Below are 27,476 nucleotides of genomic sequence, written 5' to 3' on the forward strand. Positions count from 1 at the left end.
GGGAGAGATCACTTTCCAATTACCATCATGGGCAAAACAGACTCGACTTAGGGAAAGGAAATTAGTTTAATTTACTACCAATCAAATCAGAGCAGTATAATGAGAAATGAAACCAAACCTTAAAAAACACCTTCCCCTCACCCCTTCCTTTCTCCTAGGCTTAACTTCACTACCAAACTCTGCCTCCTCCCCTTCAGCAGCACCAGGGAATGGGGGTTACGGTCAGTTCATCATATGTTGTCTCTGCCACTCCTTCCTCCTCAGGGGAGGACTCCTCACACTCTTCCCCTGCTCCAGCATGGGGTCCCTCCCACAGGAGGTAGTCCTTCATGAACTGCTCCAGCAGGAGTCTTTCCCACAGACTGCATAAACTGCTCTAACATGGGCTTCCCACGGGGTCACAGCCTCCTTCAGGCACCCCCTACTCCAGTGTGGGGCCCCGCATGGGCTGTAGGGGCACAGCCTGCCCCACCATGGGTTGCAGGGAAATCTCTGCTCTGGTGCCTGGAATACATCCTCCCCTCCTTTTTCACTGACACTGGGGTCTGTAGGGCTGTTCCTCTCACATTTTCTCACTCCTCTCTCTGGCTGAAGGTGCTGGTTTTGCTGTTACACAGAGGAAGCTTCTGGCAGCTTCTCACAGAAGCCACCTCTGTAGCTCACTGAATACCAAAACCTCGCCAGGCAAACCCAATACACTTTGAATTCACAGTTCTCCCTTCCCTGCAGCCATTGGTTCACTATGGGAAAACAACCAGAAGTTCAAGATTCCTAGGGTCATGGAGAAAGTAACAGAGGATAAGGTCTTGGAGCAGTTGCCAACTTGAGTTTCTGTTCCCAGGAAAACTATACAGCTGGTTAACAATAATTAATATCTCAATCAGGGAATGGAGCACTCTTCCAGCTAGCTGCCCTATCCAGGGCTGCTGGTCCCTTGAATCTCGTGCTGTTGGTGGCACAGTGATGCATCCTTGAAAACTGGCCTGGTGCATACTTCTCCCCAGGGCAGGAAAGGACAACAGCATGGCTATCCCACCTCTGACAAGGCTCTGTGTGACAATTTTTTTGTTTAAATACACTACTCAGTTCCTTGGTACAAGTTTATACATATGTGCTGGGGTCAGCACAGCTGGGCACTGCTTCTTGAGGGTGCTATTAAGTGGTTCCATAAAGGGATAAGAGCTTCTGCCAAACAGGGATGAAAACCTCTACAAGCATATTGCTTCTCATGCAAACAGTAGGTCCAATCTGGCTCTCTGCACCACTACAGCAACTTTCTGTAGTTGTCAGTAAGAAGACACGTATATTTGAAAGCTGTTTAAGCCCAATTTATCCCCGTGACTGATGGATGCACTCTCTTGATAGAAGTTGCATAATAATCTTGGCATTTCAAATTTAGTCTCCTTCAGTAGCTCCATAACAAGTTTTTCAATTTACAGCTCACAATGAGATACTTGCTTTTCGAACAGCTGCCACCACAAGGTCAAGTTGGCACCTAAAAAGCAAACTGTGCTCTTTTCTGCTTTATATAAACATATGCACTCATACACAGAGGCACGATCGCACATGCACACAAAATATCACAAACTGTCCCTACAGACAGTCTGGCAAATTTGCTGATGATGCCCAAGGCAATGTAAAAATACAATTGCTTTTCTTGAGCTGCAGGAGTGCTGGTGCTGCAGTGCTTAGCGTGGAAAAATGGGGTTTGGGCTAAACTGAGAGGAACTTGGAGATGTGCCAAAGCGTGGCTTCAGTGCTGCACACACAGTGCTGGGACGAAATCATATGTGTGACTTGGTACTAATGGGAATTGGCATCTACAACTCTACACGCTGGGATAAAAACAGAGATCAAGGTGAAATTTTCACACTTCCATTTCTGTGCTTCACGACACTTACTCACAAACATGCCAGTACCTCATGATACACGTTTTTGGTAAATCCCCAGTGTCTGCTTTAGGGTTTTCACCTAGTGCATGCTGAGCTTCTTGTGAAGTGCCCTGAGCATTTTGGAAATGGGAAAAATATATGAAAATCATTGTGCTCAGCTTGCCTTCTCCATTGCTTTTCCCAGTAATTTATTGCTTTTTGGACTTTTTTATACGTCTGAAAGAAAACTGATTCACTATTTTCTACTCCTAATGTTGGGTAAATGTCTAAGTACTGCTGGTGTCATGTAAAAGACAACCCTATGACTGCATTATTCATAAAATTATTTAATTTCTTCAGGTTGATGTTTTGGGAAATACCACTCAAATCCCAGATTCTTACAATGGTATTATTTTAAGCATATATCTTCCTTGAGTCTTTAATAATTTTCTAATTTCTTTGAGTATGTCTCCTTCAAGATAAAAGCTGGCTTGAAGACCATCTGCAAAACCCTCAAAATAGTTCAGAATGTTTCTGTAAACCAAAGCAACTTGTGCAGATGAACATTCACCTGTACCTACATATATAACACATTTATTCATATGCGTTAATCTTTTGGATTTTGCTTTGGCTCAAGCTACATCTCTTTGTTTAATTTTTAAAAGCTTTTTAATTAACAACAGTTTCACTCTTGTTTACTCAGCATACAGCTGTTGCAGTTCAAGACATGACTGACCACGAAGATATTTGCCGGAGAACATTTGGACCTGATGGAGCGAGTCCAGAGGAGGCCACTGAGATGCTCCGAGTGCTGGAGCACCTCTGCTATGGAGACAGGCTGAGAGAGCTGGGCTTGTTCAGCCTAGAGAAGAGAAGGCTCTGGGGAGGCCTTAGGGCAGCTTCCAGTGCCTAAAGGGGGCAACAAAGAAATCTGGAGAGGGGCTTTTGACAAGGGCCTGTAGGGATAGGACAAGGGGGAATGGCTTTAAAGTGACAGAGGGGAGATTGAGATGAGATCTTGGGCAGAAGTTGTTCCCTGTGAGGGTGGTGAAGCACAGGCACAGGTTGCCCTGAGAAGCTGCGACTGCCCCATCCCTGGCAGTGTTCAAGGCCAAGCTGGACCGGGCTTGGAGCAACCTGCTCTAGTGGAAGGTGTCCCTGCCCATGGCAGGGGTTGAAACTGGATGAGCTTTAGGGTCCCTTCCAAACCAAACCATTCCGTGACTGTTATGATTTGCAACAGAGTTGGCAGCAGAGCAAGACATAGCACTCCTCAGCCTCTCCAGGACAAAGCGTAACATTTCAGCTCAGATTTGCTTCTGTGGTGGTTTACGGTAAGACAATCGGATGAGACCATGCTATTATCTGTCAAAGGGACTGTAACCCCCATAAAGATCCATAATGGACAGAGAAGGGCAGCACATCTGGATTTAGTACAAGGTCACCAAAGCTTACCTGTGACAGCTCATAGGGTAATAAAATTAACAATTCTTAAAAACAATGAAAACCCAGACCATAATACACACACACACACACACACACACACACATAAACACACATATCACTAAGGAAAGGAAGTCACAGGTGTTAAGAATTAACAGAGCTTCAAGGGGAGGTCAAACAAGTTCCTGGAAGAGAAATCCACTGAACATTATTAACCACACAAAAGCCATGTCTGATTCAGGAAATTCCTGAAAGAAAAATACTTGAAGGCTATGAGATGAAGAGGGAAAAGTATCCTATAACCTCATTCTGTTCTGATCTTCTCTAGGCATCTGCTGACAGCTCCTGATGGAGCCAGGATGTTGGCAGAGAGGGTCTTTGGCATAACCGATGATTACCATTCTTACAAAATGCCAAAACACCCTCTATTAATAGCTATTTACATGACAAGGAGTCATTGCCCTGTAAATCAGCTTCTCATGCGAACAAAACCCACATCATTTTACCTTGAACATCACACAACAGGACCTATGACTCCTGTTTGAACTGTCATGCGTCCTAAGTAGGGATATCTGATTCTGATTTAAAGTTGGTGGGTGATGGAGGAGTCTATCACACTCCTTGAAGTATCCGCCTTCCACTACCAAGGCAATCTCACACTGGGCTTGTAAGACAGTACATAGATATTCAGCATCTGTGAATATGCACAAGGATTTTAAAATGTGGAAAAAAAACAAGTATTGCGGGTTTTTTTTACTTCTCCAAGCGTGCATTCATATGTAAAAAGTAAGATTAAGAATTTGCACTTCAGTCCTATTCTTAACCTTATTCTGCAATTTTGGGTAAGCCACCTAAATACTACAGCTGAGATTTCTCTCAGGTGTGTGATGGGAACCAAAACACTTTCTTACAGTAAGAACTTCTAATGTCTTTTGATAGCCTTTGTAACAAATCTCCTATCACAAGCTTTTTTAGTCTTCTTTTTACAAAGTATTTGATTTAAAATAAAGGGAAAATATCTGATAAAAGAACAGAAAATATACAGCAGGACAGACATAAGGAAGTGGTTTGATGAAAGAAGGGTGAGAGCACAGAGGAACTGAGATGGGGGAAGGGGAGAAAAGGGGAGAACAGCACTGGATGTGACTTTCCAAACAGTCTGGAAAATACTGCCATTCACACTGATACCACAGCTTTGCAATTATCAGCTTTTCCAGCTGTGAAAGCGTCTGATTAGGTTTTATATTTCTGGGGTCTATAAATATATCTTGGTATTTTTTTTTAAACAGAGATTGTGCTGTTTGCTTATGATATATTTAAAATCAGGTGTAAGAAGGGAAGCAGATGTACTTGTTTTCAAAACTGAAAGTCATAAAAAAGCATGTAAAGATTTTGCTCTGGCTGATATACAGGAAGGAAATAGTAATATTACAGATGGGAACAATATCCAAAACCTAGGCAACACGTAGTCTGTTGGCAGCTAAGCGACATACTTAGCAAACCAAGAGCAGCAGATGATTAAAACTCATTATACCTGTTCCATTCCAAAACATTTTAGGTACAACTTGTGTCTCTCCAAGCACTTACTGTATTAATGACATCAGGAGCACATCGTAAAATCTAAACAGCTAGTTTTATGCCAGAAGCTATAGCTGGACAACTTATTCAATTCCAGGAATCTCAGAATTATTTCCCACCAAGAGCAATGAATAAGATGATAAAACAGGCAGAAAACTTCTTTCAACGACCTACCCAAGTTGCTGCAGAATTCTCCTACCATGCCATCTGGGTTGGCAGTTGGGATTTGCGTAAGACCCGTCAGGATGAGAACATCACTGTTTTTAAGAGAAGCCTGGTCCATGGGCTGAAACAGAGTACAGTGAAATAAAATGAGTAACATGAGAGTCATAACACAGGTTTCTCTGCTCTCTACAAGAAGACTGCAATGCGTAATAGACAGTGGCCAAGAAGGAGAACACATGGTCCTCCATCTGTGGAAACCTAACTGGAGTTAATAAAAACACATACAACTATTTACCTGCACACTACAGCCCAAAACAAACAATGGAACTGTAACCAGATCCATCTCAAAGTAGTCTCCATAGACTAATCATTTCATGGCCTCAGGAGCTGAACACTGCAAAGGCAATAACTTGCTGAGAATGTGGCAGTATGGTCAGGAACGATTTGACACTTGAATTCTTATCTCTGGCTGCACTAGGTTCCAGCTCGCTTCCTTTGGCAAAGTAAGGTGCCAGCTTTGATTTCCAGGGCTCACTGTCTACAGGAGGCAATACCATTTTCCTCAACCTCTTCCAAGGAGAATCAGTGGATTCTCTTCAAAAGAGGTCAGTGAAGAAGCTCTCAATTTTGTGCAAGAATCTGAATGCTGCACAAAGCCTGCCCTTGTCTGCTCTTCTGCCCACAGTGTTACAAGCATGACTTTCAAATAATCATTTAAGATTGTTTGTGCAAGGCTCTTCCGAAGTCTGTCCTTGTGAAATGGTAAATGGCAACTGCTGGTAGAAAAAACAGTTTAGATTCCTTAATATTGGGAAAGTTTATCTAAGAAATACACCACTTTTTTTTTTTTTAATACACCTATAAAATTAGGCCAAACAGACAAGTATTTCCATAACAGTCAGTAGCCGAAAACAGGTGAAAAATCATAGCTTCAACTGCATAAAAAAAACCCATATAATAAAAGTAGTGCTCCCAATGCAACACCAGACCTAAAAGAATAGAGAAAATATAACTTGGCTTACCAGTCTCCCTAGTAAATCAGATTAGCGCTATTCCCTCCTCCAATACCTTTCTTTGAAGACTGTACTACAGGCTAAGCTATGTCAAAGTGTAATAAATGTCTTCACAGGACTATGACCTCCAATGTGCTGGATCTACATTGAACGTCGTACTGATGACCTCTGGTCCTAGGCGCAATCCTAGATTTTGCGATTGAAGTGCTGGAGGTAGCTATCAAAAACATCTATCCATGCCATGTCTGCTTCCTGAGGGACAGAAGAGCTTCTATCCGCAGTCTATCCTGTGACTCACAACAGAGGGACTGATGATTAAACAGTCCAAGGAAACAGTGTAGCACCTTGGCCACGGGCAGGCAGCCTAATGTTAAAGCAAATGTTGCTCCTGCCTCAACTGTGCTTAAAGATTTGTTCCACTGAGGTCAAATCATTTAACATGTTTTATATTGGCATTTTATTAAAGCAGAATGAAAACATACCCACTTCTCTCCATTAGCAAACATAGAATTGATATCCAGAAACAATACATAAGTTTGACCTGATATTTAATATATATTCATTATACTCAAAATTTAGCATAATCCAATCTTGAAAAGGCTAAATCCACTCCTCTCTCTGCAGATGCAGTGCAGCTATGGTGAAAAGTGAACTTTCAGCCTTGCTCTGCGCTGGGATGCACTTCCCACAGCTACTGTTCAAGCAAAGGTAGGTAACTGCAGCCAGATGTGTGGTACTTTATGGTTATGTATTCTTAATAGACTGTAATCTCACCAACCAGGAAAGATTTTGACCAGAAGAGACTGACAAAGAGATTTCCTCTACAAGACCACTGTACCATTAATTTCCTTGCTCACAGTTCCTCAGTGCCATTCTTAAGTAGTTGAGAAAGACCTTGCTCTGTTAAAACATGCAGGGGAATTTCATAATCAACTTTGACAGAAGTTTACGCTGTGCATCACCATGTTGGACCTGACCGAACAGGTGAGATTTATTGCAATCTTTGACTCTCCATAGTGTGTCTGTGAAAATGAAATGCCAATAATGCAATAAAAAATAATATCGAATCTGCCTGTGATAATGTACATAATGATTATCCCGTATTAGATACTCATAATTTCAGATGCTATTGCACTGAGAGGGCTTGAATTGATTTTTGGGGGTTAATGTAAAGAATATGTCTTAAAAGGCTTTTAGTGACATGTCTGAACCTGTACTGTCAACTCTTGTTCTCCACTTCAGTGGCAATTGGTGTCAATTCTATCCTCAGTGGAGGGTGAAGCAAAATTTTCAATAGAAACCATTTGCCAGAAGACAGAAGGGAACAATTAATGGTGCCAGAACTCTCAAAGAAACCTTTTCAAGCTGTTCAGTTACTTTCAGCAGCTATGAATACAATCTTGCTGAACCCTTCACCTGCTCTTCCTACAGACCGGCAGAGGATTTTGCAAGATATTCCTGCTACTGCATCCAGGATCGACCCAACGGCCAGCATGCACTACACCCAGCTTCATCTAATCAGCACATCCTGGGCCATGTCTAAGCTAAGCTAACTGCTTCACTTTCTACCAGTTGTTAATAGAGATGGACTGATTGCCGACATAAACTGCTGGTTTTTAGATGAAACCTAGATGTAACATAAAATGTCAAGAAAGCTTTAGGCTGCAATTTATGCCAAAGAAGCAATTTCACTCTCTTCCCGTGACTCCTAATTCCCACCAGTGCTGCCATCTCCACAATGTCAGCTCTTAAATCCCAGTGCTGGCAGAAAGGAAAAGGAGGAAAGAATTGGGTGGAGGCCCAGTTTTGGTCAGGTAAGATGAATCTTACGCTGTTTAAACCCTGAGAGAAGGAAATGCTTTCCAGGCTTGTCTCTATACTAGACAAGAAGTAAGAGGGCAAAGCATTTCTCCACTTGTATGGCCAAATAATCTGTGTCTTATGACCCTAAACAAATGGCTGATGAGAGCCTGGGCAACTGAAGCTTGCTTGTAATACCTATGGAGGGAATTCCAGAAGACTGGAAAAGTGCTAATGTTTTACTATTATACTCTGGATATAGTTTTACATAAACATATGCTGATTAACTGGATATTCTTTTTGAAACAAAATGCAGTGACTGTTTTCATATGCTGTTAAAAGATGGGAATTTCATGATGACTGCTCACCATGGTTCTATGGAGAAACAGGTCAGAAACAACTTTTCAGGCCCTGAAGAAAAAATGCTGATATGTTGAACACAATTTTGACTCTGTGCCACTCAAGATATTGTTATCATTACATATTGTCTGTCAAACATCAAGCACATGAAGAGTTGGCTGGCAGCTCATAAAAACCACTAGTCATTACAGAATCACCATACTGTAAGAACTTGTACTGATGTTAACAGGGATTAACACTAGGACAAAAAACTATCCATTGTCTTAAAAACGATCTGGGAGCAAATGCAAGATGACAATGATATTTGATATGCAAAGGATATCTGGTAACATATTTGGTGTGGTTGTTCTGGGTTCAGCAGTAGCAGTCATTTTTCTCCTTCTTAGTAGCTGGTGCTGTGTTTTTGACTTTCAGCCTGGGAACAGCGCTGATAACACCGATGTTTTTAGTTGTTGCTCAGTAATGTTTACTCTGACCAAGGACCTTCTGAGTCTCATGCTCTGCCAGGGACGAGGGGAAGCCGAGAGGAAGCAGAGACCGGACACATGACTGGAATACCAAAGAGGTATTCCATACCACAGAATGTCATGCCCAGTATATAAACTGGGGGCAGTTACCCAGAAGGGCTAGATTGCTGCTCAGGTCGGGCTGGGTATCAGTCGATGGATGGTGAGCAGTTGTATTCTCTTCCCTTTTTATTTCCCTTATCATTATTATTATTGGTGGTAGCAGCAGTGGTTTGTGTTATACCGTAGTCACTGGACTGTTCTTATCTCAACCTGTGGGAGTTACATTCTTTTGATTCTCCTTCCCATTCCTCTGGGAGTGGGGAGAGGAAGAGAAGTGGGGAGTGAGTGAGTGGCTATGTGGCTCTGAGTTATTGGCTGGGCTTCAACCATGACAGCTCTTTGTGGCGCCCAACGTGGGGCATGAAGGGTTGAGATAATGACAGATCTGACCAGAGTGTGTCTAATTGTATTTGTGATAACATTCATTGTTTCGGATTAATAGTCACTCATCACAATGCTGATTTATTGGCTCTCAAAGTTGTTGCTCTTGGTCTCAGAGTTTCAGCATGTCACACCTTACTTACAGCCAGTATTTGCTGTTTTAGTGTTTATCAGCTGAGGGCCTTGGGTTAAGTTTCTTCTTTCGCTGTACTTTATGGTAATGACTTTTAATACAATAGACTCATTGATTATGAAACTGATCTGGCTTGCGTTACCAGTGTGGTCATCACCTCTATACTTTGGGAGGAATATAATGGAGTATTTAGCAATTACACATCTTTCTTTTTCCTTTCCTTGGGGGTTCAATCTATGGAGAAGATATTCCCTCACACCCTCTGCTCCCTCACCAGGCTATTTACAGCGGGAGTAGATTCTGGAAGAGTTAAAGATCCTGAATATCCTTTCAATGGCCTTGAAAGCACCCTGCTCCTCTTGCTGGGAACTAGCTTGTTGCTGCATATGCTCTCTATGTTTTGCCTACGGCGTTACCACCCTGCGAATGCCCCATTTTGTCTGCTCAAAGAAGCTAAGAGGGCTGGGTTTGGGTCTTGTCTAGGGTTAGACAACGATATAGGAGGACCACCAAGATATTTTTGCCGAGGCCGGGCAGTCATGAGTGGCAGGGTGTGTAGGACAGTATGGGCAAGTATCTAGTCCAGTGGGTCCCTCCAGTGCTTTGGAAGCGTCGGAGATGGAAGGCAGCTGTATGGAGTCCCCAGTGACAAGTTGCAGAAACTGCTGAAGGAGAGGGTGAATCGAGTCAGTTTGCCAAGCTGAAAGCCATCCAGCTGGCCTTGGACATTGCTGAACAAGAAAAGTGGCCAGTACTTTATCTCTATACTGACTCATAGATGGTGGCAAATGCCCTGTGGGCATGGTTGCAGCAGTGGAAGCAGAGCAACTGGCAATGCAGAGGTAAACCCATCTGGGCTGCTGCACTGTGGCAAGATATTGCTGCCTGGGTGTAGAACCTGGTGGTGAAGGTACGCCATGTAGATGCCCATGTACCCAAGAGCTGGGCCACTGAGGAACACCAGAACAACCAACAAGTGGATAAAGCTGCTAATATTGAAGTGGCTCAGATGCACTTAGATTGGCAACATAAGGGTGAATTATTTTTGGCCTGGTGGGCCCATGACACTTCAGGCCATCGGGGCAGAGACGCAACATACAGGCAGGCTTGTGATCGAGGGGTGGACTTAACAATGGACACTATTGCCCAGGTTATTCGTAACTGTGAAACATGTGCTGCAATTAAGCAAGCCAAGCAGTTAAAGCCTCTTTGGTATGGAGGATGATGGCCGAAGTACAAATATGGGAAGGCCTGACAGACTGACTATATCACACTCCCACCAACCCGCCAAGGTAAGTGCCATGTGCTTACCATGGTGGAAGCAACCACTGGGTGGCTGGAAACAGATGCTGTGCCCTATACCACTGCCTGGAACACTATCCTGGGCCTTGAGAAACAGATTTCGTGGCAACAAGGCACTCCAGAGAGAACTGCGCCAGACAATGAGACTCATTTCAGGAACAACCTTATAGACATTAGGGCCAAAGAGCATGGCATTGAGCGGGTATATCACATCCCCTACCACACACCAGCCTCTGGGAAAACTGAATGGTACACTGGGCTGTTAAAAACCACACTGAGAGCAATGGGCGATGGGAATTTCAAGCATTGGGATACACATTTACCAAAAGCCACCTGGTTGGTCAACACCAGAGGATCTGCCAACAGGGCTGGACCAGCCCAGTCAGAACCTTTACATTCTGTAGAAGGGAACAAAGTTCCTGTGGTGCACATAAAGAATTTGCTAGGGAAGACAGTCTGGGTTATTCCTGCTTCAGGTAAAGGCAAACCCATTCTTGAGATTACTTTTGCTCAGGGACCCGGATGTACCTGGTGGGTAACGCAGGAAGACGGGGAAGTCTGATGTGTACCTCAAGGGGATTTGAGACAATGAGCTCAACTGTATGCCTGCTATGTAGCACTTTTATAGCCCACCAATTAGATGCCTTCAGTTCACCAGCAACTGGCCCTGACTTCCCTCCAACCATCATTGCAACAAAGAATGAACCTTGAAGAAACTAGATGAGCTCAGCAGTGACCAGACGAATTCCGCGGTGTCATCAGCAGGCAATAATCCAACACTGCACACAGCCTCTCCTGCTCTAAAAGACTGTTACAAGAGATGGAGCCTGACATCATGGACCGGATGGACTCAGCAGCTTTACAGGGATCGGTCCATGCACTAAGCAATATATCTGTGTGTGTGTGTGTGTGTATGTGTATATATATATATATATGTGAGACAAGAGTGATGGTATATTGAAGAATGTGGGATCTGAGCATGACATGAATGGTATGGAATAAGGGGTGGATATTGTCCTGGGTTCAGCAGTAGCAGTCATTTTTCTCCTTCTTAGTAGCTGGTGCAGTGCTGTGTTTTGACTTCCAGCCTGGGAACAACGCTGGTAACACCGATGTTTTTAGCTGTTGCTCAGTAACGTTTACTCTGACCAAGGACTCTGTGAGTCTCATGCTCTGCCAGGGATGAGGGGAAGCTGACAGGAAGCAGAGACCAGACACCTGACCCAAACCAGCCAAAGAGGTATTCCATACCACAGCACGTCATGCCCAGTATATAAACTGAGGGCAGTTACCCAGAAAGGCTAGATCGCTGCTCAGGTCGGGCTGGGTATCAGTCGGCAGATGGTGAGCACTTGTATTCTCTCACCTTGTTATTTCCATTATCATTATTATCATTGGTGGTAGCAGCAGTGGTTTGTGTTATACCTTAGTTACTGGACTGCTTGTATCTCAACCCATGGGAGTTACATTCTTTTGACTCTCCTCCCCATCCCTCTGGGAGTGGTGGGAGGAAGAGAGGTGGGGAGTGAGCAAGCAGCTGCGTGGTTCTGGGTTGCTGGCTGAGCTTAAACCATGACAGGTAAATTGCAAGCAAAACACAAATCAGATGTAATTTTAAATATCCAGTAAGCTATTCCTTCAAACTATGCATTAATGTAAAATGATGAAAAGTGCAATGGACTGTATGCTTAATAAGGAAACTCTTTGAGAGTGTGTGGGACAAGCAACACTATCAGCAGAGTGAACAGTCAAGTTTTCACCTCTTGTTAGCCAACAGAGTAGGTCCCTAGGGTTTCAGGCAGGCTCACAATACTTTTCCCTGCACTTTTTAAAACTGAAACTGCTCTGTCTAACTGCTACTACTTCTGCAGGTTGCAGTAAGTGAGTGCAGATCTGCTGCTCATGGGCTGTAACAAGGCAGTTCATTCACAGACCATTTCCTGCCATGGGGAGACAGTTTCCTTAAAAACAGGGATTTTACCAGAAATTTCCAGAGAAAGGTTCACCTTTGCAAAATGATGAAGTTTGGCCAGTCTAACCTGATAAACTGAACCATCATTTCATGTCACAGAATTATAGAATCATGGAATGGCCTGGGTTGGAAGGACCTGAAACACCATCTAGTTCTAACTCCCTGCCACGGGCAGGGACACCTTCCACTAGACCAGGTTGCTCCAAGCCCCGCCCATCATGGCCTTGAATGCTGCCAGGGATGGGGCAGCCACAGCTTCTCTGGGCAACCTGTGCCAGGGCCTCATCACCTTCACAGGGAAGAACTTCTTCCCAAGATCTCATCTCAATCTCCCCTCTGTCAGTTTAAAGCCATTCCCCCTTGCCCTGTCACTACATGCCCTTCAAAAACCTCCTCTCCAGCTTTCTTGTCGGCTCCTTTAGGCACTGGAAGCTGCCCATATGTCTTCCTGGAGCCTTCTCTTCTCCAGAAGTCAGTGTTAGAATATCAGTGAGGGGAAAATACTCTCAGTTACCAAATTACTTCTTACAGTGCAAAGTTTCTCCTCAGACAAATATTCCATTCATATATTGCCAAATATTGCTGCTGCTCCTTCGCTAGAAGTGACGAAAAAGCATACGGCCACTATGAGGCCAATGAGAAAAAGGGATTTAAAATCTCTGATATGCTGCATGCATATGGCTGCATACAGCCATACTATTAAGGATGGTTTATCTATTGCAGTTGTTCAGCTCCTGAGATCAAGCTTTTAAATGAAGGATGCTCAGAAGCAAAGCTCTTTAGGAGATACTCACCCTGGGGGAAATTACTTACTGATCATGAACCTGACACATTTTCTAAATTATTTTTAAATACCTCTTGCTAACATTGCTTTTAACTATTTTGACAACTTCTGAAGCACACAGTACTGCAAACTTCAAGCCATTCTTTGCACTAAGAATTTATGGATCTAGAGAGAATTAATTTACTGGAAATTACATCTACAGCACTATAAAGACTTTGCCCTTAGCAGAGCAGGGTGGAAAAGTTGGCAGCCAGTTAGCTATCATTTCTCCCAAGGAAGGATGTTTCAGAAGTGATATAGAAGCAGTCTGTGAACTGTCTGTAAAGGCTCTTCAGTGAAATATGGATTGTAAAAAATGTCACTAATGCTCTACTGTTTAACTGTTGAAAATTTCCTATTTTAAGGTGGAGAGTTTCATATCTTGTGAGTAAGTTAACATCAAATCATCCATAGCAAAGAATTTTAGTTATCTTTCCCTAGTAACTATTGATACCTGTCCACTGATCAGCGTAGTATGTCTTCTCAGTGCCTGTTAAGTCTAGTCAGTTGCTACCAGTTATCTCAGTACAGCTTCTATACCACACCTGATTCCAGCTGGAATAAGCCCTGCTATTTTTCATTTTTGAGCAAAGACACTTTCCACTATAGAAGACTAACAAAAGTCAGGGACTATACCTGAGGGTGTGTTGTAAGTAGAGAAGATCCTGACACATAGGAAACCTTTTCATAGTGTGACTGGATAATCCAATTGGAACTTCCAAGAGCATAGCCTGAGCTGAGAGGGGTGACTTGTACAGCACCAAACAGCTCCTGAAACACACAGAAAGAGACAATAACATGAATGAGCCCTGAAAGATGTCAGAAGTCATTTTCTCATCAGTGGTACAAATTTTAAAACTGGCTCTGCTAGTCAAACCCCTTATGAAGCTGGTTTCCTGAGCTTCACGTCTGCTGTTTTTATTTACCCATGTCTAACAGGACACATGTTCTAAGAAAAGCTTTTCCTCAGGTAGTACCTTCATAAAATCTCTCTTCTGTGTGAATTCTACGGCGTATAACTGAGTTCACACTCAACCATAACTCTAAATGAAGGAATCAGCGGGCATCTTGATCCTCTGCCTGCCTTTGCTGTATTGAAGAAGACTGTAGGAGAATCTTTGAAGATGCTATACTCCCTTAGTCAAATTTTACTGATAGTGGCCTGCAGGAGAGAAGGAAGAACACGTAGTTCTGTTCTGATATAACCTCTATCTGGATTACAGATTTTGCTGTAGAAAACATAAACTTAACCTCAAACTCACTCACTTTCAAATGTTATTTCTTTTTAAATGCTATTTACTAGTGATTTAGAAACAACACCCTGCAAACTCAATCCAAATTTCAGTTTCAGCTCTAAGCATAAGCAACCTGATAGTTGTCTCCTTTCCAGGTGTCATTAGACAGTGGATTGCTTTATCCGTAGACAGTAATGCGTTATACTTGTTCTGCGAAATGAAAATAAGCCTCCACATATACCTCATTAATGTGATCTACTTTCTGGTTACTGAATAATAGAACAAGTATATGATTCATGCCATACTAATAATTTTTCTAGTATCTCAATATGTATTTGGATGCCTTGCAAAACAAGGCAGGGTCTCCATCCTTCGGAGTGCTTTAGGGCTCTGCTGATATGGAGACATGGAAAATGGACAGCAAACTATTCCTGATACTGTCACCCAGTTTTGGGTTAACTGGCTAATGAGAATCTGATTACTTTAAGAGCTAGCTTTGGGAAGAGATAAAATACGTCTCTTTTCCCGGTAACTATAAAAGAATGATTGGCTCAGATGCATCAATCTAAAATTAGGCGAGATGCATCCACACTGTGAGGACAGTAAAAATGAACAGAAACAGGGATAATGAGGAATCCAAACACCCTCAACCTGTCCAGCTGCTAGACAAAGCTGCAGCTGTTATTTATGTCAGCAGCCATGTTAGTGGTGGCTGGGGATCTTTTTCAGCAGCTCTAATGCAGCAGCACCACACAAACCCAAATCCACCAAATTTAGTACACAGCAGCACTGGTTACTTTTTCAAACTGTCTTACGCATAAATAGCAGTCTCCAAACTTCAGTGGCCCATTGCTTAAGAAAAGGGAGCAGAGAAAAAGCTTTGGGTACACCACTTATTTTAACCCACCTTTTTATTTTTTCAGCCCTGAGCCACAATCGCAGGTCTCATGGTCCACATGCTGCCTGCAAGCCAAAAGGGAACCTACTGAACTGTTCGTTCTGTTCATTCTAGAAACTTCACTGGGTTATAGTCAATAGCCTTACAGACAGCAAATGTTAGCTGGGAACCCTGGGAAAGGGGTTTCTGAAGTTCAGATTGAACCATTAGGTTTTGTTTACAACCCCTAATTTGCAGTATAAAAGAAAGTGGAGGCTAAAGCACTCAAAAGATTCCCAGAAGTGAGATACATGGTAACGCAGAAGGGGATGTGGCTTACAGACAGAGAGGATACATTTGTTTGGTACATCCTCCCAGCTCTCAGTGGGCCAGCCATCAATTCCAAATCTGAAGGTACGCTGCCTTAAAAATTGGTCCTCTTGGGAAGAGAAGAAACAAATAGATACTCCCTGATTTCACCTAACAAGAACCCTTCCTGGGAGGCAGACTGAAGGACATTCAATATAATCTTATCTTGCTTTCCTAGGCTAGGGCAACCAGATCTTACACAGGATCTAGAGGTAAAACAGAAAAGGAAGGACATTTCCAGAGAAAAGCTGGAAAACAAGTTGTTACTGCTGACCCGCCAACAGCTTTACAGGTACTCACAATTTTCTGAGAATACCCCACGAGCTGGATCTTGCTGAGTGCAGCGTTCACTTCTGGCATGGTGTAGCACTTCCTCCACATAGACACCTCCACTGCATCCTTCAGAGGGACAGGCAGCAATCTGCAAAAATCAACAGGGTGTGAGCATTTTCAGGACTTCCTGATGGACCACCAGTTTCTATACCCATTTACATGCTCCACATCTTCAATTTTTCTCTTCTTTTCATCTTTTTATTTTAAATACACCTGTGCTTCAAAGTGAGGTGCATAACTTTCTGCCTGTTGAGGAGCACAACCAAACTGCTCATTTTTGCCTCACCCCAAAGACTGCTCTCCTCCAGCTCTCTTTGTAGTCGTTCCAACTCAGGTCTTCCATCACAGACATAGCTGTGATGAAGGTGTTACAGCAACTCTTGTGGTATTTTCACATAAGATGCTGGCTGAGCTGAGATGTCAACATGAAATGCACCACCAGAATTGATAGAGATGACTGGGATCTGGAATCAGGGCCTATTCTGCATATCTTAAGTATATGTATATTCCTAAGAATTTGGAAACAAAAGTAAGCCACAATCTCGTGATTAAAGTACAGGTAACAGACCATGAACAAAGGCTGGCTCTGCTCTTATTTCTGTCACCAGTCTCTTAGCAGAGCATATGCCCCTACACCTCAGCTTTCTTGACTTCAACTGCAATACCCCACTTACCTTCCCATGATACTGGCAAGGATATACTAGCTGACACTGCAGAGCTCTTTGAAATCTCCTACACGGAAGTATTTAAGATGTTTTACACCAAAGTAAAATCCATCCATTCTGCTCTTCACAGACATTGCAAGTTAGCTGGGCAGTGTCATCAAGGGAAGAAGTGAACTATAATGTCACAGGCTGTAAGAGCGATAGCTAACTTCTGGGAAATAAATCTTCCTTAGCAACATGAACTGAGGCAGGAAGCAGCACAGCTGCCAAATGCATAAGAAGAATAGGAGATTTTTTTTGTATATTAAACCAATGCTAAATCAAAGGCTAATTCAAACCAATTTCCAAAGATTTATGGAAACTGGTCAAGTTTCTTTGATCAATTTGTTTAAAGGAATTTAATTTATTGTTATATCTACTAGGTCAGTGAACTCTTCCATAATTTAAGACACTGAAGAAAGGATTAAGGCCAGCTATTGCCAAAACCAATGCACAGGTCTAGTGCGAGAACTGTAATTCCAGGACATGCAGGCTGAAAGCATACTGCGCTTAAGGAAACAAACAAAGTCTTCAAGATCTTTTTTGGGAAGTCGTAAGCAACAAAAAAGCCAAGCAACATGGATAGTTGTCCACCACTGCACTGAAGCAAATTGCCTGTAAAAGCCTTTAACCTACCATAAGAAGCATTTAGTGTTGGATGCTTTCAGGAGCTTCTCTTCTGGGAAGAGGAGAATATATCTACAGGTAATGGAGAAGAGTGGGGAATTGTCCTTGGTGATTGAAGTAACTTTCTATCTACACGGTATCTATCTCTGTATCTACACGGTAAATATACTCTGATCCCCAACAGAGACCAATGGGACAATTTTCCAGTGGTTGAATTCTTCGTCAGATGGCACACAGAGATAATGAAGACTGCTGATTCCTCAGATGTGGGCCTGCTGGCATTTAAACCTGCCACCCGCCATTTTAAAACTTGTACAGGAAGTTACTAGAGGATATTTTAAGATCTGGAGTCAATCTACTAACACTATGGCAACATCCCATTACGGACCACCTCATAACAACCAGACGTACATGGGCAGATACCAGGACAGCCAGCCAGCCCTCGGCCACAAACAGGAAGGTATCACAAAGCAGCATGGTCCTGTGGTTAGTATATAAAATTTATGCTTAAGAAACTCAGAGGCTGGTATTCTTAACTGCGCATCTGCAGACAGACAGTCCCTCCTGTTCAAGGCAAATAACATATAGTGTATAACATAATGTGTTCTTGTTTGAAGGGAGAGGAGGATGGTAGTACCAAATCAGATCAGAATACTGGCCTCTCTTGTCCTCTGTCTCAAGAAATAGCCTATTTCAGAAACTTTGATAGAAAGACAGAAGAAACCATCAAATAGGTAGTCGACAAAGCATCTTTCATAGGGCAAATTTCTTTTTTAGCCTCCTGAATCCTAATCTGTGTGAAAGAAATCCTGGGTGAGCATCTATGGAGCTTCCACGAGACTGCTCATTTAAAATAAAAACCAATGGTAATAAAACTGGCTAAGCAATTAGTTCAGACTGGATCTGATAATGAAAAAAATGTAAACCACTATAATGAACTTTTATATTTATACAGTATTTGCATTTAAAATGCTTCAATACTTTATTTAATGAAGATGATAATACTTTGCGTTTTATACTAACTATTCAGAGTAGAACCAGCTGAACTGTAAAGCAGCAATGGTGATTGATCAGCCTGGAAAATTGAAGTTAGACTCAGAAGTAATATGTATTCTGTTCTAGCAACTGCCAACTATTAAAAAAAAATTCATCAAGGATCACATTTTCTTAAATAACGGATGTCAGTCCAACCCTGCATGTGCTATTAGCCAGGTGTTAATTTGTGGATCAGTAGATGTTTGCTCTCATCCTATAATAATCAGCTCCATTTATGCTTGCATGGCACTTGTCACCATGAATCTCAAAACACTTTGCAAACATTAATTAAGTCCCTGTATACCCTCTGTGGTGGATAGGAGCTCCATTTTATAGTAGCATAGGGAGCTGAAGGGGGAAACTCAGAGCACAGGTGGGGTACAGTTGGAAAAAGAGTTTGGATTCATCCCCTTGTTCCAGCTCACAGAATGCAGTGATTCATACCAGCCTCAAGGCAGAGTTTTCAATACACAGACTTACATTACTGAAGAGCTGCAGTACTATGTCTGACTATCCCCACGAGCACAGCATTTCATTGCTCTGCCTCTGTCTCATATCTGAGCAATGTGTGCATTTCATGGAAGCTGAGGGACTTGCCATCCAACCGAGGTTCCCAACATACCATACTATAGCAGCAGGATGTGTCAGTGTGGATGTGTGGCAGTGGGATGTGGACAATGTCCTCGTAGGTAGGACAGGATGCTGTTCACCCCGGAGTGGTAGGCTCTTATACTATGCTCCTACCTCATCTGGTACTCTGTTACAACAGCTACTCAACAGTACCAAGGAAGCATTACTGATGTTAGAGTACTTCCCAAGCAACATGAGACAGGGAAAAGTATTTTAAATACAGCTCCAACAGAAAGACTTCAGCCTTCTCTAGCAGACAAAGATTAGTTCTCTGTGTTTGCCCCTGGAATAGTCAACAGCACACAAAGTGCTAAACAGCACTTTTTCTAAAATATGACCACCAGGAAAGTGACATTAAATGAGCTCCAAGATATATGATCCTCCTTTAAACCATGCATACTAAACACATGCAGTAGTGTGTTAAGAATAATGGCTCTAATCCTCCCTCTTCACAACACTATGAGCTTCAGGAGTGGTTCTGGGCAGGCTAGCTGACCCAAAATTTAAAAAAACAACAAAATTCTGATCAGAGTATACATCAACCAGCACAAAATCCTGATCAACTTCACTGCCTTTGGTTTTGGTTTATGTGTGTGTTTCATTTGCCTTCTTCAGAAGAGTTATAGCACTGAGTTAAGACTGCTCCTAAGCTCAGCAGGGCAGTACAATGCATAGCTAAATATATGTTAATTTGGGTTTTTCATTCCTTTGCTTTGTGATACTGGAAAATATCAGGACTACTTTTATAGGGCATGAAATAATTCATTTTTAGTAAAGGTTTAAATCAAGCAATGTTAAGAATTGGGAGTAGAAAACTGGGAGATCAATTAAAAATGCACAAAGCAGCTTTTAAAAATAACTTTCTAATCAACAGTCCCTATCTTTAAAATGTGCTAAAAATGAAACTGTCTCCTCCATAGAACATGTTGTGCACCTAAATCTGTTTTATTTCCAAGGAAAGCATTATCTGCAATTAGTAACCGTATGGATAACTTTCAGATTACATAGGCTTTCAAAGTTCTAGATGTGGAAGACCTCAATTTTGAGCACCTTGTTTTTATGTTTAGATGGAATAACAGACAGAGAGCTTGCAACTAACCTTTTTTATGCAGATTTCCATTTGCTTCTAAGTTTTGAAAAGCCAAAAAATAACCCTCCACACCTCTGCTCTTCATATGTGAAAGACGCTGTAAATCCTGGGAGGAAAGGTAGCACTGCTCTGTTGCTGGCCACCAGTGACCTTCAACAGCTGTAGCTTGACTTTCTTACCATTTCAGCAAACGTTAATGTAAATATTGTAAATTAAAATTACTCCAACACAATATAAATAGGTTTAAGTTGCTTGCTAATTTCAACAACTTCTTACAAGTTAATACAAAAATTTGCTGGGTTTGTCTACCATCATGAAGCTATGTCTACCATCATGTGAGCGGAGATCAGGGAAGACTTTTGTGTTACCAAGTCTTCCTCCAAGGTTCAAACTTGCGTGGTTGTTTGAATGACCAATGATGGTTGATGAAAGAAAGAACTGATCCAAGGAGTCATAGCTGTAAACCTGTTAGGCTTTTTTTTATCTGCTCAGGGGTAGTAGCAAATCTCAAATGGTGGCAGCTGATTCATTATTACAATGAATTCTAGACTTTGGTCAGTGTTTTAGGACAGTCACCCTTTCCTGGTGGCTTGTTCCTTACCTTTGTACCTCCTTGTTCTTCCACATGGAGGCAGACTGAGCTTTTGGCACACGTTCAATGGAATTCACCAGTTCTTCCATGAGAAGTCTGAAAAGACACCCATCCTAACTAAATTAGTAATTCAGCCTTTCACACAGGAGAAAATTTTGTCCTAAATGTTTCCAAAATACTACAAAAATTGTAACACTATTAGGCAGTTTTAAAGAGGGGTTCTTCCCAGAGGCATCCTATCCCTGTTTCTTCACTGAACGTTTCAAACTCAAGCTAGTTCATTTCTATCTGCTGGTTGCAACAGCAGTGGATCTGGCCCACTGGGTTATGGGTTATTTGGAAAGTGAAAAGACAAGAGGAACTCCCAAATCTCTCTTCTGCTGTGCAAGATGATTTCTTTGTTACTGACTGCTTGTCATATGGAATGAGACAAAATATACAAAGAAAACTCATTAGCCGATGCTTGTTTATCACTTAGAGAAGTCAAGAACATTGTCAGAGTGAACTCTCCTCATCTAAAAATGCACAATACAGCATTCAAGACAAAAAAATGTCAGGCATTAAAAATTGTCATTGCAGATTTCACTGCCCAAAACTGAACAGCATTTGTAATTGCATGGATGTTTCCCCTTGAAGGCAGAAGTCAGATATAACTGCAGAAGAATGGCACCTGGAGTTACTTGGGGTGGGGAGAACCACACCAATATATTCTCCAACAAGACAATGCTTGTTACCTTGTTATATCCCAGAGGTCTACTATTAGTTCATATTTATATAACTCCTGTCACCTACAAGGGCCTTCAGTTTCTGTTTGTTTTTAAATAATGGGAGAATTACTCTGCCATGGAAAGTTTGCATAGGACCTTTAACAGAGAAAGATTCCTGCCCTGAAGTGCTAACAGAGAGGTCCAGTTACCATGGCCTAATCTGGTCTCTAATTATTTGTCCTGGGTTCAGCAGAAGCAGTCATTTTTCTCCTTCTTAGTAGCTGGTGCAGTGCTGTGTTTTTCACTTTCAGCCTGGGAACAACGCTGATAACGCCGATGTTTTTAGTTGCTGCTAAGTAATGTTTACTCTGACCAAGGACTTTCTGAGTCTCATGCTCTGCCAGGGAGGAGGGGAAGCCGAGAGGAAGCAGAGACCGGACACCTGACCCATATTAGCCAAAGAGGTATTCCATACCACAGCACATCATGCTCAGTATATAAACTGGGGACAGCTACTCAAAAGGGTTAGATCACTGCTAGGGTCGGGCTGAGTATTGGTCAGTGGGTGGTGAGCAGTTGTATTCTCTTCCCTTGTTATTTCCCTTATCATTATTATTATTGGTGGTAGCAGCAGTGGTTTGTGTTATACCTTAGTTACTGGACTGTTCTTATCTCAACCCGTGGGAGTTACATTCTTTTGAATGATCCTCAGGACAGTGAGAAGAGCGCGCAGCAAGCTCACTGCCCTGGACTTCAAAAGAGCAGACTCTGGCCTCTTCAGGAACCTGCTTAGGAAGGTTCCATGGGATACAGCCCTAGAGGGCAGAGGGGCCCAAGACTGCTGGTTGATATTCAAGGATCACCTGCTACAAGCTCAGGAGTGTTGCATCCCAACCAGAAGGAAGTGCAGCAGGAGGGCCAAGAGACCTCCTTGGATGGATAAGGAGCTCCTGAGGAAAATTCAAAGGAAAAAAGAGGCTTATAGTAAGTGGAAGCAAGGACAGGTGGCATGGGAAGAGTACAGGGATGTTACCCGGGAAGCTAGGGACCAGGTTAGGAAAGCTAAGGCCCAGTTAGAATTAAACTTGGCTAGAGGTATTGAAGATAACAGGAAGGGATTCTACAAGTACATAGCAAATAAAAAACAGACTAGGGAGAATGTAGGACCCCTCAGGAAGCTCTCAGGAGAACTGGCTACACAGGATTTGGAGAAGGCTGAGGTTCTGAAGGACTTCTTTGCCTCGGTGTTCACTGGCAAAGGCTCTGACCAAACTACCCAAGTCTTGGAAGGCAGATGCAAGGACTGTGAGAATGAAGACCTTGGGCCCACTGTACGAGAGGAACTGGTTCGAGACCATCTTAAAAATCTGAATGTGCACAAGTCTGTGGGTCCTGATGAGATCCACCCGTGGATCCTGAAGGAGCTGGCAAATGAAGTTGCTAAGCCACTGGCCATCGTATTTGAAAAATCATGGCAGTCAGGTGAAGTTCCCGATGACTGGAAAAAGGGAAATATAACCCCCATTTTCAAGAAGGGGAAAATGGATGACCCAGGCAATTACAGACCAGTCAGTCTCACCTCTGTGCCTGGCAAAATCTTGGAGGTGATTCTCCTGGATGGCATGCTAAGGCACATGAAAAACAACAAGGTGCTTGGTGACAGCCAGCATGGCTTTACTAAGGGGAAATCCTGCCTGAGCAGTTTGGTGGCCTTCTATGATGGGGCTACGGAACTGATGGACAGGGGTAGAGCAGTTGACGTCATCTACCTGGGCTTGTGTAAAGCGTTCGACACTGTTCCACACAACATCCTTGTCTCTAAATTGGAGAGACATCAACTTGATGGATGGACCACTCGGTGGATAAAGAACTGGCTGGATGGCCACACGCAAAGAGTTGTGGTCAATAGCTCAATGTCCAGCTGGAGACCAGTAACGAGTGGCGTCCCTCAGGGATCGGAGTTGGGACCAGTCTTGTTTAACATCTTTGTCGCTGACATGGACAGTGGGATTGAGTGCGCCCTCAGCAGGTTTGCCGATGACACCAAGCTGTGTGGTTCAGTTGATACCCTGGAGGGAAGGAATGCCATCCAGAGGGACCTTGACATGCTTGTGAGGTGGGCTGATGCCAACCTCATGAAGTTTAACCATGCCAAGTGCAAGGTCCTGCACCTGGGTGGGAGCAATCCCAGGCACAGCTACAGGTTGGGCAGAGAAGAGATTCAGAGCAGCCCTGTGGAGAAGGACTTGGGGGTGTTGGCTGATGAGAAAATGAACATGAGCCGGCTTCAGTGTGCACTCGCAGCCCAGAAAGCCAACCGTATCCTGGGCTGCATCAAAAGGAGCGTGACCAGCAGGTCGAAGGAGGTGATCCTGCCCCTCTACTCTGCTCTCATGAGACATCACTTGGAGTATTGTGTGCAGTTCTGGTGTCCTCAACATAAAAGGGACATGGAACTGTTGGAACAAGTCCAGAAGAGGGCCACGAGGATGATCAGGGGACTGGAGCACCGCCCGTATGAAGACAGGCTGAGGAAGTTGGGGCTGTTCAGCCTGGAGAAGAGAAGGCTGCGTGGAGACCTCATAGCAGCCTTCCAGTATCTGAAGGGGGCCTATAGGGATGCTGGAGAGGGACTCTTCATCAGGGACTGTAGTGATAGGACAAGGGATAACGGGTTAAAACTTAAACAGGAGAAGTTTAGATTGGATATAAGAAGGAAATTCTTTCCTGTTAGGGTGGTGAGGCACTGGAATGGGCTGCCCAGGGAAGTTGTGAATGCTCCATCCCTGGCAGTGTTCAAGGCCAGGTTGGACGAGGCCTTGGGTGATATGATTTAGTGTAAGGTGTCCCTGCCCACGGTAGGGGGGTTGGAACTAGATGATCTTAAAGGCCCTTTCCAACCCTAACTATTCTATGATTCTATGATTCTCCTCCCCATCCCTTCAGGAGCTGGGGGAGGAAGGAGGCGGGGAGTGAGCGAGCAGCTGCATGGTTCTGTGCTGCCGGCTGGGCTTAAACCATGACATTACTGAACGTGGCAGCTGCTCTGCATAAAAGATGCACACAGCACAACTCCAGTGAGACTTCATCGAGGGCCAAAACTGCAGCCTTTGGTACTGATCTATCCAATCAACAGACAACTTGTAAAAAAAAGACTATGAAATTTGATGACCAAGTCTTAAGTTTTTGACTGCATTGTCAGGCCTTATATTTTCTCCTTCAGTCTCATATTTCTGCTGGTTTTCTCTCTTTGGAGTTCCTCTTTGGAGCTCAGAGCTTTTGTATCTCAACTGTCATTTGAGATGAAGCCAGCTTAAATTCCCTTCTGTGGTGTGAAGGAAAGTGTGATAATATAAATTTCAAACACTGAAAACCAACAAGGCAATAATCAGTCATTTACTGTTGAAAAGACTGGTGATTCCTCTTTTGTTTAACGGAGCAGAGAGGAGCAGGAGAGATCTTTGATTCATGGTTTTTGAAGGTTTGAAGTTGGCTTTATGGTAATTGCTGACCAAGGTGTCTCAGTCCACTCAAGATCTACCATCCCACATCTACTGGCTACACAAACCAGCTGCTGTAAATGTTGAAGACAGATGGTTCCAGAGGTTGGAAAACATTGAGTTAACTCATTTGCAGCACTAAGGACTTGGCTGGTGTTCAGCTACTGCCTGAGAGCCTCTTCGGAACATTAGACACCACTCCTCTACCCATATTGTCCTTTACACCTTTTGCTTAGCAGTGATGAAAGAGGAGTAAGAGAATATTAAGAGGCTTTTTACCTGCCAATTTGAACAGTGGGCTCAGTGGCATAAACTGTTCCAGTGAATCCTGTGTATTCTGTGATATAGGGCAATGCCATCATGCAGTGATAGTTTGAGATCAAGATTACATCTACCGTGGAGAGGTCAAGCAGCTCAGTCTGAAAACAGAGGAAAGAGATAAGCAATATGTAACCCTTTCATGCAGCTTAAGCAAAGGCAGAAAAACTCCCTGTTCGTTTTTTCTTTAAACTTTATATTGCACAAATACAACCAGTTTATAATCAGTTTAAAAAAACAGGGAGGGGCACGTGCCAGCAGTGGCAAAGAAATAACATTTCGTTAAAATTCACAATATTTATTTAAAAAGCCCCCTAAAATTATTCCCTTCTAAAATCTAAAATGGAAACCATGTCCTGGGTTTGTCTGTCTTTCATGTAATGAAATGGCTGCTGTTAAAAGAAGCTCTTTTATCAAAGAACTGCTGTGTGCACTTCCTTAGGAATACTGGGTGGACACCAAAACTTCCACAATTAGTGATTTAGCATGGTGTCTTGTATTTTTTTTCTGTGGCACACAGTACTGTACCACAGGACAGTGAGAGAGATGAATGTAGACCGTATGTATTCTCATGCTTAAAATAATTCTCATATTTTCCCAAACTAAATGCTTTGCATCTTTATCATTTATGTTTTCTACAACACGAGATTAAGCTCATTCATAGGATGCAACAAAACAGATGGGTGGGTCCAACTTGTTTTGATGTGACAGCTCAGACAGTAGTTCAGAGAAGGAAAGATTTCAAACATTGCTAGAAGAATTTTAATTAGAAATATTTACTGGTAATGCTATAACACAAATGATGTAAAGTCAGAAATTTACAAGATATATGACCTCTAACTCAGTTATTATAGAGCAGCTAATGGAATTCAACACTCATCAAGCACATATTATCTGATTGCAAGGCTTGGTCCAGCAATTTGAATGAAAAAGGCAAGAAAGTAGGTCACTCAGCTTTTCAGAGGGCTGACATGGTGCTCTGGTGACAAGCTGCTTAACTCATAGCTAAGCGTTCATGATTTCAATCCATGATCACAGCTAATATTGGAGGCATGATCTCCAAGCTGAGTGCAAGTAGGTGAAACACCATCCCCAGATTTGTGACAAGGCACCCTTTTATCTTACTAAGCTTGTCAGTCAGAAATACTCTCTATGTGGTATCAGTCTGCTGATGCCTGCTCCTACCAAGGTGGCTCTTCATGCCTTGCTTTTCAGTTGCATCCAGACCATAATCAAATAGCCCAGCAGTGTGCACTCCCAGCCCAGAAAGTCAACCACATCTGGGGCTGCATCACCAGAAGCATGACCAGCAGGCTGAGGGAGGGGATTCTGCCCCTCTACTCTGCTCTCGTGAGACCCCTTTGCAGTCCTGGTCCTGCATCCAGCACTGGGACCACCAGCATAAGGAGGATGTGGAGCTGTTGGAGGGAGTCCAGAGAAGGTCACAAAGATGCTCTCTGAGGGCTGGAGCACCTCTGCTCTGGAGACAGGCTGAGAGAGCTGTGCTTGTTCAGCCTGGAGAAGAGAAGGCTTCAGGGAGACCTTAGAGAAACTTCCAGTGCCTAGAGGGGCTGGCAAAAAAGCTGGAGAGGAACTTTTTGAAGGGCCTGTAAGGACAGGACAAAGGTGAATGGCTTTAAACTGACAGAGGGGAGATTTAGATGAATCTTGGGAAGAAGTTCTTCCCTGTGAGGGTGGTGAGGTGCTGGCACAGGTTGCCCAGAGAAGCTGTGGCTGCCGCATCCCTGGCAGCGTTAAAAGGACAGGTTGGACAGGGCTTGGAGCAACCTGGTCTAGTGGAAGGTGTCCCTGCCCATGGCAGGGGGATGGAACTGGATGAGCTTTAAGGTTTCTTCCAATTAAAACCTTTATATGATTCTATGAAGTGGGGAGTCACTCAGCCCTTAGCAAGCCACCAGGAGGATACAGACTACCACTTTACAAGCTTAAGCATCTCACACCTTAGCATGCTAGAAGCACTTACTAAGAGGGTGAAAAAGGTATCAAAACCAAAGCAAAGTAAAAGCTTCCGTGGGACTCGTGGCAATC

General features: G+C 43.1%; 1 protein-coding gene across 2 annotated transcripts in view; it reads right to left on the reverse strand.

Annotated features, from left to right (window-relative positions):
* INTS9 (integrator complex subunit 9) overlaps window positions 1-27,476 on the reverse strand; it is an 80,764-nt gene that overhangs the window by 38,366 nt on the left and 14,922 nt on the right. For both annotated transcript variants that reach the window (XM_057427478.1, XM_057427479.1), the window contains exons 5-9: window positions 25,389-25,528; window positions 20,912-20,998; window positions 16,192-16,312; window positions 14,047-14,181; window positions 5,067-5,178 (exon numbers count right to left, since the gene is read on the reverse strand). In XM_057427478.1, coding sequence (XP_057283461.1) covers window positions 5,067-5,178; window positions 14,047-14,181; window positions 16,192-16,312; window positions 20,912-20,998; window positions 25,389-25,528 — 595 coding nt within the window. The remainder of the gene's footprint in view (window positions 1-5,066; window positions 5,179-14,046; window positions 14,182-16,191; window positions 16,313-20,911; window positions 20,999-25,388; window positions 25,529-27,476) is intronic.

The sequence above is a fragment of the Pezoporus wallicus genome, unplaced genomic scaffold, assembly GCF_028554395.1.
Source record: "Pezoporus wallicus isolate ANWC-B61680 ecotype Strahan unplaced genomic scaffold, APGP_CSIRO_Pwel_v1 contig_6464, whole genome shotgun sequence".
In the NCBI taxonomy this organism is placed as follows: Eukaryota; Metazoa; Chordata; class Aves; order Psittaciformes; family Psittacidae; genus Pezoporus; species Pezoporus wallicus.